The 14,926-nt window shown below is 38.0% G+C and overlaps 1 protein-coding gene across 1 annotated transcript; it reads right to left on the minus strand.

The window, feature by feature from the left end:
• Positions 1-2,754: 2,754 nt before the first annotated feature.
• notum1a (notum, palmitoleoyl-protein carboxylesterase a) lies at positions 2,755-14,504 on the minus strand (the record flags this gene model as incomplete). The annotated part of the gene is made up of 11 exons (XM_081389005.1): positions 14,209-14,504; positions 10,090-10,142; positions 9,907-10,002; positions 9,322-9,382; positions 9,131-9,189; positions 6,943-7,045; positions 6,670-6,861; positions 4,711-4,808; positions 4,475-4,622; positions 4,322-4,369; positions 2,755-3,061 (listed from the first exon to the last, which is right to left on the minus strand). Exons 1-11 carry the CDS (start codon positions 14,499-14,501, stop codon positions 2,755-2,757), a joined length of 1,458 nt encoding a protein of 485 aa, XP_081245131.1. The 5' UTR covers positions 14,502-14,504.
• Between the last annotated feature and the right edge of the window lie 422 nt (positions 14,505-14,926).

Genomic DNA, 14,926 nt, shown 5'->3' on the forward strand with positions numbered 1-14,926 from the left:
CTGTGAAAATAGCATTATAAATATGATTTACATAACAAAATAAATATTCAGCTTAGCCATGTAGATTGAGTTTTCTGTTAAAAAAAATGTTACAGAACAAAATAGCAATTAGTAATACCTTCACATCTCTGTTGTTTTCTTTTCTCTTGGTTGGTTTATTTATTTATTTATTTTTTCTATAAGACTGCTACATAAAAATTATATTAAAAAGTAATTTTCTATTAAATATTTTAACAGTCTAGAATGTCTTCATTTGACAAAAGTACTCTCAAAGGAGTCAGCTGTTAATAAAACCTATACATAGATACATAGCATCTCTCCCAATTGAGTGAGAATTTGCATTGATAAAAGTGTGATCAACCATCATCTTACTGTCATGTCAGCACAACGGTGGCTTATTACATGAGGGGGAATTGCGCTCAAACAGTGTCATTTTGCTTATTTTACCATTAAGATACAAAAAAAAAAAAGATGTCACAAGAAAATGAGTGAACTGAGCGAAATCCCCCTTTTAATACAATGTGAACGAGTTAAACTGAAGGTACACCAAAAAGGTTTAGAGACCAACCTGAGTAGCAGGGTCACATTCAGGACATCGCGTGTCTAAAATGTGACTATGAAAAGGAGGATCTGTTTGCGGGAATTTACATTTCATCCAGGATTTGTGAGGATGTATGCATTTTGTTCCATAGAGAAATAGTTCTCCCAAAAAATACAAATTCTGACATCGTTTACTCACCCTTATGAATCGTTTTCAACAATGTCCAACCTTCTGTTTTACATACAAACACACAAGTGGATTTATACTGCCCAAAAGTCTCCAAAAAGGCAACAATGTAGTCCATATGACTACTTCCTTATTGTCCATACCGTGCTCCGTATCGTCACGTCATTCACACTTGTGTCCATGTAAAAAGTTTGACGTCACTCATGCTAAAGGCCAAATGAGATTTGATAGCTACGGCAAAATGGGAATAAATGCCCATTCATATCAAGGACTATAACGATAAAGACGTAGTTTCGCAGGTTCCGGAAGAATTTTTTCCATTCATTTTCTCTATGAGGTGAATCATAGCGTTACAAACTTTGATGTGAAGAAAAACTTTGATGTTTTTGAAAACTGGACGAAATGACAAAAGGCACAGGACTGTGAACTTAATGCCTTTAGTGTGAGAAAGAACTATTTTGTGTCTATTTTGCACTCTTGATATTTTAGTGTCACGTGCAGTTCTTTACTGTATCGTGGCTGATATGTAGATTGTACACAAAAAAAAAAAATTCTCTGTATTTTTGCCTATTTCCCATGGCAGTCATTTTTGAGCGCAAACACCATAAGTGTGACTTTTTTTTTTTTACAATCATTTAACTTTTTTGAATCAAATCACATAGTGACTGCTGCAAAAGTTACAAGAGTTTCATACCATTCCAATGAAGTAGTGATTTTTGTAAAATTGCGAAGAAATTATTTTTTCGCTCTAAAATGACCGAACAACACTAGAGGGTTAAACATGATTATTTTAAAACTAAGTTGAAATATCGTGGTCTGATGGCTTTAAAAAAAATAACATGGATTAACAACCTCTCAGTTCAAAGTAGGGCTGTCTTTAAAGGTTTATAAGTTAAAAATAAGTTAAAAATACATTTCCCTATGGAGAAATTGAATGGAGTTTTTACTTCTGAAACCCGACTGTTGCATATAGTTATCAGTATGGTTATTGTTCTTGGTACAGTTGAATGGATTTTGGGATATAGTGTATGACTATTATGATACTTTTATTGTGTTCTTATATCCTTTTTGGCTTTTGGCAGTATAGATGGTCAAACACGTTGTTGATATTGAGAAACAGAAGCTTGAACATTCTTTGAAAGTTCTCCAGTTGTGTTCGACTGGAGAAGAAAATCATCCATGTTTGGAATTACATTGGAGTTAGTTAAAGATAACAGAATTATTACCATTAAGGGACTGACTATTCCTTTAAATATTATTATAATCAAGTCATATTATATCAGAAAATAACCGTACCCCAAGAATGATGTTGGGTTTAGAGTAGGTGATCCAGTGCTTTCCACACACGTGTGTGTCTGTCTGTTCCAAAGTTCCTGTTTATACGATTCTTTATAGTCTTGAGTAGATCCATATATATATATTTTACATGTACTTCATATAATCTGCGTTACAGATTATAAACTCTATAATCGATAATATCCGTACGCTCTCTCTGAATGGACATATAAAACTCTAATAAACTGTGGCTAAATATATTGGTAACAAAAGGAAATAAGATTAAAAAAAAAAACACAGCTGAAGATCCGTAAAACTGGATTACATTCGTGATACTTTTATAACCAAAAGATAAATTAAGAGCAGAGATGCAGGTGTACACTGTCCCGGTTTGCATGGTTTTCATCAGTACTTTTAACCCGTACTGTGTTGGGAACGTTTTTGAACAGTCAGCAGCCCATGGTTTAACTGAGGTGGATCTGACAAGGGCTCCGGTCCAAATCTCCGCTTTGGGCATCTCCACCATCTCCAAGCTGCTCAGTGAGGGTAATCTGCATTGGTAATGCATACGCTGGAGAAAATCTGGACTTTTAAATGGATCATTAGTGAGGGGATCTGGAGATGGAAGCCCATAGAAATTTGGCACAGAGCCCCGACTAAAGGCAAGGCTCAGCCTGAGGTCGAAGCTGAGGTGGGCGAAGGGCTTGGAGGTATCGAACGGACTGATGGAAAGGAGCGAGTCCTTTTAGCATTTAGCTGCCACTGCTGAGCATGCCCAGTAGTTTACTCGGGTCCATGCCCTGCTGGTGGGCCATCTTCTGCACGTCGAAGCCCATGTGCATGAGGAACTGGATAACGTTCATCTCCTGTCCCGTCGACTGGTCTCGGATTGTCGGGCACGTCGGGTTGCAGTGAGGCCATGGACAGCTGTCAATCAAGTGCATGGGACAGCCTTTGGGAGGGGATTTGTTGTTTCTGCTGTTGTCCTGTAGACTGCGATCCCAGCAGTGGAGCGCTCTGGGTAAAGACGTGCCCTTGACTTGAACGTCGGTCCAGAAACTACAACAAACACAAGAGGGCAGAACTACTCAATGAGTGTCCCCGTTCATTTGACTAGTGGGAAAAATAACACTTCAAATGTGATTCAATGAATTCTCACCCTACTATTTTCCAGTTATATCCAGTTTAAAAAATAATCATATTTAAGGGCCCCTATTCTGCTCATTTACAGGTTCATAATTTTCTTTAGTGGGCTTGCTAGAATAGGTTTACATCATTTAATGTTCTAAAAAAACTTTTTCGATAAATGTCGATTTACATTGTTGCAGCAACTGTTTTCACCCTCAGTCTGAAAAGTCTGTTATAGTTTTTGTTTCTATAAAACCTGCCTTCTGAAAAGCCCAGTCTGCTCTGATTGGCCAGCCAGTCCCAGTCTGCTCTGATTAGCCAGCCAGTCCCAGTCTGCTCTGATTGGCCAACCAGTCCCATCTGCTCTGATTGGCCAACCAGTCCCAGTCTGCTCTGATTGGCCAGCCAGTCCCATCTGCTCTGATTGGTCAACTGCTTGGAGCATGTGTCGGAAATGTAATGCCCCTTACCATAATCGGTGGGTATCGGCACTACTGTAACTACGCTAACTATGGCATCAGGTTTGCCGTATCAGTTCAAGCTCAAAAGTTCAATAATGACAGTCAAGAAGAACAAGCTGATCGGCCTGAACCACATTTGTAAGCACAACTTGTGCAGGATGATTCACAGTGGCAAATCTGTATCTCACACCTCTTATATTTTAGATGTGATGTAATAACTGTTTCATTTATATTTACGCGCATAGGTTTAGTTACCTATGATCACGCGCGTGAACTCTGCAATCGACTACTTTGGACTTCAAACGAAAACAGGATGTAAACACAGGTATTTGCGCTGGCTTAAATAACATAATTTTTATACATATATTTCACATCTACTGCAGTCAGATTCACCGTGTTCACTCTGAAGGAATCACTCACATTTTCTGTGCACTTGTAATGACACATCAAGGATGTTAAGAGGCTAAAAGCTGGTTTAAAACTTGCCCCATTGAAGTCAACAGGGTGCAAATTTTAAAAATAGAATAACTCGGTGTAGGCAACACCGATTTTTGTCGTTGTTCTCTGTATTGACAGCACTCCAAATGTACAAAAAAATTAGCTCAATGTTAAAATTGACCGGAGTTCTCCTTTAATTGCTCTTTATTTAATTTGAAAAGTGAAAACTCCTGAACTGACAGCACACCTAAATCTACAAGTAGAGATGCACAAAATCAAAGAGATCACTTACTTTCTTGTTATGAATTCGTGCGAAAGGCAAGCTGGAGCAAACATGGCACTGCAGGGGAAAAGCAGATCATCAGAAATAGCGAAAAAGTGATAACTTTCATTGTGAAGACAGCATGAATGCTCATTCAGTCTCTGAAAGGCCGGTCATACTTACGGGACGTCCTTCAGAGTGTTCCTCAGCTCCGTCCCCAAATTCTGGATATAACGCCACTGGCCTTCTTGAACGGGCTGACCCGTCAGATGAATGTTGTCCACCGTTAGCTGGGCTTCATCAAACAGCCACTGCACTATAAACACAGGGCCTGTAATAAAGAAAATCACACTGGGTTAAAAAAAGCAACCAAACTCAATGGTGTCTGTAAAGAACTAGTGGATGGTGCCTGTACTCACGTTTAATGGTAGGATAAACTTTATATCCAAAGAAGCAGTTCCATTCTTTTCCTTCATAAGCCTGTCGGCATCGCTCAGGTACAACACCACCCCAGTATCTGTCCACAAGAAGTTCATGACATTATATTTACAAATATTTGGTGTGATGAACATTTTAACTTGAATAAACTGCTGTTAAAATTGTCTGTTCAGACTATACAAACATTTGCATGCAGTTGTATCCTGTGTTGTTTGATAAAAAGCTCAGCTGTCCAAATGCCTGCTTGAAAACACGTAAATACTATTTGAATTTCTTCGCCGTGAAAAGCGAGTGTCAGAAACTGAAAATTGTGCAGCAATGCCCTTGTGTACTACTCTATTTCTGCTTTTACCCATAAGCATTTTCATTCAGCCCAATGCCATTTTTCCACAATTTGCAGAAAGATTGAATTTTTGAATGTGATTGAATTGAATGTGAACAGGACTTTAGTTTGGTCACTTCTCACAAGAAGTTGCGATGGTATAAAAATATTTTTTATTTCATTTCAGAGATTTAGCCACTTTAGTGATACAATAGTGGTACAAGAAGGTGTGGAACGAGTCAAGTCCTCTTTAAAAATCTATGTAAATACAGCAAATCGTATTTCTGTAAGAACTATGTGACCCACCTCTCTGAAATTCTCAATGGACTTCATTTAGTCACTTGCAACAACCCATCCCAATTAAAATCAATGTATTCAGATAGCATAAACTCTACAATGCAACCATTCTTAAGGTTAGAGGTTTGTTCAAATCCCTAAATCTTAAGCATGAGCAATAGCTAGATCAAATTTGTCTGTGTTAAAGGCAGGGTAGGTTTTTTGTTACTGGTTGAAACACTCAATGCAGAGTTGTAGACAGACGTCAGTCACAGAGCACCACAAACAAACAGCAGCCATATTTTATGCTGCGTTCATGCCATAACTACCATAATTAAGAGATGGCAACCCATGACTTTCTCGGATTTATGCATTTTTATGTCAACACTGTCAATGCTGAAATGAATCTGCAGCAGTCAGGTGGTACAAGTAAGAGCTCTGTAAGCTGTTTACGTTCATCATTATTGTAATGTTATGTGCTTTCAGAAATGAGCTAATTTAACACAGTCTCTTGTCTCGTGACACTTTGCAGCCTCTGTTTTGGCTGTGTGAGTTCATGGGCCTTATTTTAAGGATCTAAGCGCATGGCGCAAGTGCACTTAGGGTGTCCCCGAATACACTTTTGCTAGTTTAACGACGGGACAAATGGTCGGCGCTCCCGGCGCATGGTCTAAAAAGTTTGTCTCTATTCTCTTAATGAGTAATGGGTGTGTTTTGGGCATAACGTGCAATTAACCAATAAGAGTCTCATCTCCCATTCTCTTTAAAAGCCAGTTGCACTCGCGCCATGGCGGATTCGCTATTTACATGGAGGAATTTGATAGTGGAATTTGACTCGTGCGCAAGGTAAAAGTGTGCAAGCAGACCATCTACGAGACAAGCCGGATTCCACCATATCTTTATGTACACAACAATAATCTTTTACATTGTAATCATGGCATGTTTGTGTGCTGACAAGTGCCTGTGTGTGTAATAAGCAGAGTGTACGCACGTTGTGGAAGAAAAAATAAATAAATTGTGCCATTGACTTTAGACCAGGTTTTTGTTGGCCAATCAATTTCAGTTGCCTCAAAATAGCAACGCGCCAACAATGCGCCTGAACACACCTCGTTTTCAGACCAGGACGTAAAAATGAAAAATGCGTCGGACTGAAACTAGCAAAAACCACTCACGTCGCGCCTGGCGCTGCATTGCGCCATGTGTATGATAGGGCCCCATGTCTTTTGACATTGCAGACGCTCTGAAGAGACAGTGGGATCTCATGCTTTCAAAGCTAACTTGCTATCGCTAGCGTCTCCAAAGATGCCTACCCTACCTTTAATGACAAGTGTGATATTCTTACTTGATTCCTCTCTTGATGACCTCTGTGGGCGCACAGTTGATGGTGTCCACACAGTCAGTGCAGCGGTACTGTTTGTTGTCCAAGAACCAGCCAGAATCAGCCAGACCCCTGACCTGGATGTTGGTGTGACCCAACTCCTCCAGGAGCTCAGATACTGGGTCCACGTTCAGCAACACCCCAGTGCCGCCCGCGCTGCGCACAAGACACACACACTTAGTCGACATCCGTTGCAGACATCGGAGTCAGAAACTATGGTCTGTATTGTGGACTCACCTGCTTCCCGCTAACAGCAGGATCTTGGCATTGTCCAGACCCTTGGTGAGCAGGTCCTTCACCACTTCCTTTATGATCAGTGAACCCATGAATGCATAGTCATCTGTACACAATAACCAACCGATTAATGAACGGCCAGTGCTAACTAGCTCATAACAGTTATAAAAAAAGATCAGGGGCCGGTTTCACAAAGCTATTTTAGACCGGTCATCTTCGAAACACAGTTTAAGATATTTTAGATTTAGTCTGAGAGCTTTCTGTTCCTCCATTGAAAGTCAATGGACGGCATACTGTCCATGTCCAGAAAGGCAGTAGGCCTACAGACATCATCAAAGTAGTCCATGTGACATCAGTGGCTCAATCTTAAGTTTATCAAGCGACGAGAATACTTTTTGTGCGCAAAAAGTAAACAAAAATAGCGACTTTATTCCACTATTCATTTCCTTCTCTCTGGGCCTCGAGTGAGTTCACGTAGTATTTTTGCGTAGTGCGTCTGTATTGTACGTCACACGCATCACACATGACCAGCGTCAGCCAATAGTGAGCCTACGTGAGACGTACAACGCAGACGCGCTGCGCAAAAACACTACGTGAAATAGCTCGAGGCCCAGAGACAAGGAAATAAATAGTGGAATAAAGTCGTTATTTTTGTTTACTTTTTGCGCACAAAAAGTATTCTCGTCGCTTGATAAACTTAAGATTGAGCCACTGATGTCACATGGACTACTTTGATGATGTCTGTATTGCCTTTCTGGACATGGACAGTATGCCGTCCATTGACTTTCAATGGAGGAACAGAAAGCTCTCAGACTAAATCTAAAATATCTTAAACTGTGTTTCGAAGATGAACGGAGGTCTTACCGGCTTGGAACGACATGAGGGTGAGTCATTAATGACATAATTTTCATTTTTGGGTGAACTAACCCTTTAATTTAGACCAAAAAAATTAGACACCTTACCCCCAGGCTAACTTAGGTCTAAGACTCTATGTGACCTTGGCAACCCGCCGTAACAATCAGTTACATTACAAACAGCCAAAAGAAAAGGGAAAATTGCTCATAATTTAAACATTTCTTCTTGTTACTACATTCTCCGCTAAATTTCCCCAAGTAAAATGTCCTTGTAACTGTTATACTCCTCCAACAAACACATATTTTCCACTGGGGTAAATTGCACTGAGCAGTTGAATGTGCTTACTCGAACCACCATGTTTTTTGTTTTGAAAAGTGTCTTATTTTACCCAGAATGCATTGCAGTGTAGCGTAGTCCTACTTAAGATAGTCAGAGTCTTAAGTGCTTTGTGCAACGGTCTGATTTTGATGTCTATCTGAAGTCTGACTATCTACTATATCTAAGCCATAGTCAAAGTCTATCTTTGTGAAACCAGTTGTTGTTAGATGTCCACTACAAGAAAACTATAGCATCCTACTGTACTACTACAGTGATGGTATAAAGTGGTAATATATTGGCACTGTGATGTGCAAACCAAAGGTTTTGGGTCATTAAGATTTACAAATTATGATTGTAAAGCACTTTGGGTGTACAGTAGTATATATGAAAGCGCTCTATAAGTGCCTCATTCAAGATATTAACATTGAACTTTTATTCAGAATCAGCAAAGATGCATTAAATTGCTAAAAAGTGACAAAGACATTTATAATGTTACAAATAGATTTCTATTTCACATACATGCTGTTCTTTTGAACTTTTCTATTCATCAAAATCTTGGTTCCAAGTGAAATATGAAGCTGTTTTCAACTTCGATAATAATCATAAATGTTTCTTCAAATGCATCATCATATTAGAGTGATTTCTGAAGGATCATGTGACACTGAAGACTTAAGTAATGATGCTGAAAATTCAGCTTTGATCACAGGAATAAATTACATTTTAACATATATTCACATAGAATATTATAATAATTTAAAACATCTCTTTTCTATTTATATTTATATTATTCTAAACTTTTGAATGGCAGTGTATCCGTAAGTCTGGGCCTTCTAGTGAAAATCTTATATTTGGCATTCCTATTATATTTAGTACATCATTCAGTACATCAAATTCTCTTGCATTCTTTTTTCAAGGTTAAAGTAAAATAATCTTTCCAATGTGGTTTCACTGGCATTTGGACCATTCTATATAACATAGTACACAATATATAATCTTTTATATATATTTTGAGTCTTACTTTGATCAGTTTTTGGTGTGGCTCCACTCCATACATCACTCGAGCAGTATGGGATGAACCTGAAAAGTCATAAACACAAAGACTTCAGGTCCAAATTTGTGCCAGCGTAACCGTCATGAAAACCACCCTGTTTCATCTCAAGCGAAGAAAAAGAGTATCATTTACACAAGTATTTACAGAGAGATACTCACACCATGTTGGCATTCCACCAGTGTGGGTTTTCCTCTGGAAGTGAAGACAGTATTCCTGTGCCTGAAGTTAAAACAAAGATATAACTATGAGATAATGCAAAATAACAGAAATGAGAATGATCTTTCTATAATTGTTTTGAAATCTAGTTTATGTGTGTTTATCGTGCCAAAAATTTGGCCTGAGTCTCAACAAAGTCCATTTAAGGATAGTCGGTCGGCCATCTTTGAAACCCCTCAGCTACTTCAGTCATGCGAATACACCTCCTAATATCTCTTTGAATGGGGAAACATCACATTTTCCAAAGCTCTTCAACCAACGTACGAATAAATTTCATATTGAAATCGACAATGGAACAACAACTATCTCATCAATTTTATCTTTAAACACTCAAATCATGCAAATCAAAGGCAGCTGCAGTGATGCAATGACGTTACCAACTGGTGATTGGCTCTTATTTAGTAGGCGGGGCTTATTCCGCCATATTGCGCGTTGCAATGTCTTTCTGTGTAGCTAAAGTCTTTTGGTGCGAATACCGATACTATAAGCAATGAAACCACTGTTGACAGACTGTTGGCATCTCTAACCTGTCTTGGTTTGTGGCCATTTGGATGAGCTCATGAGCCTCCTCATGGTCTCGTATCTGCTGTCGCAGTTCTCTTTGTTGAAGCAGTACCAGCCTCCTGCACAGAGGACACACGTTCAGCATCACATGTACACACAACGGTCAGTGAAGAAATTCTTCTGATGACTGAAAGCATCACACTTACCCTCCAGAAATATTAACCACCTTCTGCTTCCTTTGGACTCCTTCAGGTAGTACCTACAGCAAAGCAGACAACCATTAAACCTATACTTATGTGCACAGCACTGCCATCAGTTCTTACATACATCAATTCAAATAACAATTCAGTTTAAATAGGTCTGAATTGAACAGTTTCTCAAGATATAAGCAGTTATTGTCAGCATTATATCAACAACATATGAGTCTAATCCTAAAAAAAAAACAATGAATGGATATAAAGCAGAATGAAAGTCTCACAGAGTGTGATTAATTGAATGTGCATGTACTTGAATTGTAGTGCACTTCAGATCTTAAAAAAGGTAACACTTTATTTTAGTGTCCTTGTTACATGTACTTACCATAGTAATTACAATAAATTATGCATATTACATGCAACCTAATCCTAGCCTAACCCTATAGTAAGAACATGTAGTTGCTTAATATTACTTAGTACTTATATACAATTTTAATGAAAATGAAGTGTACTAAAGGGACAGTTCACCCAAAAATGTAACCCTGTAAAAAAAAGTGAATCCTGTAATGTCAAATTACAAATTTGGCCTTAAAGTACATTTTGATTCATAATGTTTTAATATTTTGTCGTGTTTTAAAGAAATAGCCTTAATTTGATGTGTTGACTAACATACTAAAGCATGTGCAAAGTACTTGTACTTGTTATTGGATATTACATTTAAAGTTAAAATATTTCATTTATACTAAATCACAACTTCATTCCAAATGTGTATTAATTACAAACATATGTAAACATGACACACAGTTTCAATAGAAATTACATTAAAGTATGTTTTAGTGCACCATAAATGCTGGGCAGTACATTCAACAGTACAGTTAAACCATATTTCAACAGAATTATGAAATTACACATAAAGATGTACTTAAGTGGGTCAAACAAAATGTAAATAGTCCATTTAAAACTATATTAAAACTACATTGCAATAAATATGCAATTAAGTGTCTGAAAACATTGCATTTGGTTCGCACTTAAAATATTGGTTAAAAGTATATTATTTCATAATAAGTAACTTATTTTTCCACAATGGATGATGGACTGAGAGGTTTTCGTGGCTATCTGTGATGTTCACCGTATCCACAAGAGGGCGTTCAGATATTGCATAAACACAAACTTCAGTCTCTCGTTGCTTGTGTGAGAAAAGCTCCGCTTGTTGCTCTGAGGGGCATCAGTCTGCCATAATTAAAGACAGCTTTAATTTGCATCCAATTTATGCCACTGGTGACCACATTTCTGGCATATGGTGTACATTTCTCACTATTACCCACCTCACCACTACTTACACGGTAAAAAATTTATGTTTCACTGCATTACAGCTTATAAAGCTATGGCTGCAAGCACTCATAAACTTAACGCATTCAGTAAATGTTTTTATAAATGCTGGAAAATTAGGATAAGCCTGATCCTAAAGGCTTTCTGCAGTATCTAGGAGTTTCACACACAGAACCTCTCAAGCATAGTGATTACATGATTCCTAACTTGGAACATTAGGATTTTACAAGAAAACAGATTGCCTATATCCAGCTATTCATATCTTATGCTTATAGTTTGCATGCACCATAAAAATTGTCAATTACAAATGAAGACATATGAAAATCCATTTCTCTGTTAATATTCTTTAACTCCAAAACACTGTGATGTGCATAAAAGTGATATGCATTAAATATGCTAAAACTGCTTCATATAAATGGTTTTTGAATGTAACAATCATTATAGCAGCAGATTTGTATGAATATAAGGCATATCAAAGTTTTATATAAAGGATCATAGTGTGAGTTTGTTCACTCTATAGCAAGAGTCAAAAAGATCAGGGTTTTCTTCACAAGATGTGCAGGATAAAAAAACAGGTTTACAAGATTTATCCTATATAGATATCACTGTTGTTATAGATTATTTAGCACTGTCAACATCAGCCTACACATGATATTGTCAAGGAAAGAGTACTTACACGCAAGCTGTTTTTTTGTTTGTTTTTTTTTTTTACTTCTGAACATCTGTCCCCACTTTTACTTTTTACAAGAGTCTAGATTTTTTACTTCAGTGCTTAAGATTTACATTTACGACAGCAGAGGCTCAGGTATGTCATGTCATGATGTGTCTGGTGCCTAATCAATTATTCACATGGTAAATAATGTACACTGTAAAAAAACCATATGATCAATAAGTTATGACAAATGTTTTTTACATTGTTTTAACTCATCAAAACAAGTTAAGCAATTTTCATCTTTTTTTAGATGAAAGCTTTACAAGATTCAGTTCACTCATTCATAAGTGTTTAATGTAATTTAAGTTGATTTGACTTAAACATCCAAGTTGATTGTACTTAAATTAAGGCAATAACTTCTTTTTTTACCGTGTAATCAATTATTGATATTGTAAATAAAGCACATGGCAGTCATTTTGTAGTGTCTAAACCCAAGTAATATACTGTCTAAATATCACAAAACATGACAATCAAGCATATGCTTTCATTATCTTTCATTAGAATTACACACAGATAGATAGATAGATAGATAGATAGATAGATAGATAGATAGATAGATAGATAGATAGATAGATAGATAGATAGATAGATAGATAGATAGATAGATAGATAGATAGATAGATAGATAGATAGATAGATAGATAGATAGATAGATAGATAGATAGATAGATATCCTAGTAATTGGGTATTTTAGCCAATTAGCTTGTGTTGTTTTGATCTCAGTCTTGAATTGAGTTTATACTAGAGTGGGGTCAACAACAAAACACTTCAACACTTGGGGGTTGAGGAGGGGGAGGGATGTGAATTGATCATTGAAAAACCAACAATGATCGGCAAATACTCAAGGGACGACATGCTATGTCATGGTGCTTTTGGGCTTGTTCTGATGTTTGCCGAGACACAGATTTTTCTCTGATTGTAACAAAAGTAAAATAGATATAAATTCTGAATGATCAGCAGTGGCAGGTGCACATGAAATCATCTCACAAGCAGACACAATAGATCACGTTAGAGCACATATTTGCCTCTTACTGTACTCAAGCCCTGCCCACCTGTCACTGTATTACTGTTTATTCCAGGTGATTCTCTCGCTATAGTCTTTCTCAACCTGATCCTGAACAGCTCAACTTGCTCTGACAACACCTTACATTTGTATTATTGGATTGGTATAGTAATATTGCTTTAAAACCTGATTTTACCTAACAATGAAACTTTCAGGTCACTGTCTTTCATGTGTGTCAAAACCCTTTTAGGAGATGCTTAGACTGTACTGGAGAACACACTCATCGCAATTCATTTATATCTTAATTCACTCATTTTATTGATGCCATAAACCAATGTAATGCATAAAAGTCAAAGCTTTTTCTTAAGCGCTTGGAGTTTAAACTCCAACTAAAATCAGGAAGCAATGACAGAAATTATTGTAACAAGGTGGGAAAAAAGGTTCAAGCAATGGCATGATTTTTGGTTCCCCAAATAACATTTCAGTTAACAGTTTCAAAAGAACTATTTTTTGCATAGTGTGAAGAACATTTTAATCATCTAAAGAACCTTTTGTTCAATGGAAAGGTTCCATGGATGTTAAAGGTTCTTCTTGGAACCACAGAAGCCAATAAAGAACCTTTACAGTGTAATTATGTTCTTTTTTTTTTTTTAGGTGTAAAAACTACAGTAGTCAACACTTGAAGTGGATCAAAAAAGTTCATCAAGTTGTCCTAAGACAAGAACGGGTATTGTTCAAAATTCATATAACTTTGATGAAAGGTTTTGATTCATTTCAAATGTTGACTACTGTACAATGGTAGCCATAACACGCTTATAGTTTAAAATACCATTGTTACTGGAAGTAGACTCATAATAATATGCCTCTTCTGACAATGAAAGGAACTTATACTGTATAAGTTCTGACAGCGATGGCTCAGTCAGTTTTACTGTAAGGTCGCAACAATACCGCTCGAGATTATATGGTGCGAGTCGGCGCGCGCCTAGATGATGCCGCACGCGCCTGTGATGCCCAAATACGGTCCAACATAAGCATCCCACTGTCATGTAACCTAACGTTTGTTATTGTAACCGGCGTGTTTTCTTACCCTGCTGGGGTCCCGTCGTTACAGGTGACTGATGTATTCTCCAGGAAATGTAACTTCATGTCGTAGTCGAGCTTCTGCGCCGAGCACGGGTACAGAGACTGCGCGAGGTTCTTCACCTGAGTCATGAAGTTGTCCATGTTTTCTTCCACGGCTGTGAAATCCAGTGAGAAGCTCTCGGTGGTTTCGGCGCGGTCGCGGGACTGTGCGGAGGGGAGCACGCGTCGTGGCTGCGGGTTTCGACCTCCGCGGAACCTCCGCGCGTCGAGCGCGCCGCACTGGATCAATCCCAGCATCACAGCCCATTGAACGACGCTCATCACCCGCACGCTCCTCTGCGACGCCCTGCACTTCATCACGCGCTCCTCCAAATCCTGAGATGCTGCAGAAAATCTGCACCAACAAAAATAAAATAAAAATAAAATAATAATCTAAAGCGCAGTTACACAAAGCCAAAAAAGAGTGGAACAGGTGAGCTTTCTCAGTGCAAAACTTAGAGGTCCTTTAAAGCTTTTCTTCCTTTTCTTTTAAATACTTAATACACAGCTTCCTCCACTGCCATGAAACTCCTCTGACTGTTGCGTGCTCTTCTGTTCAATACCTGTGTGTTTAACCCGCTCTGGGTTTTAACCCTGCTCTCTTTCCCGTGAACCAATCGCTGTGGAGGGGCGTGATCCAGTCGCGCTCATTTCTATCCTTTTCATTTATTGAAGAAAAAAAT

The sequence above is a fragment of the Scardinius erythrophthalmus genome (genome assembly GCF_964197995.2).
Source record: "Scardinius erythrophthalmus genome assembly, chromosome: 1".
NCBI lineage: Eukaryota > Metazoa > Chordata > Actinopteri > Cypriniformes > Leuciscidae > Scardinius > Scardinius erythrophthalmus.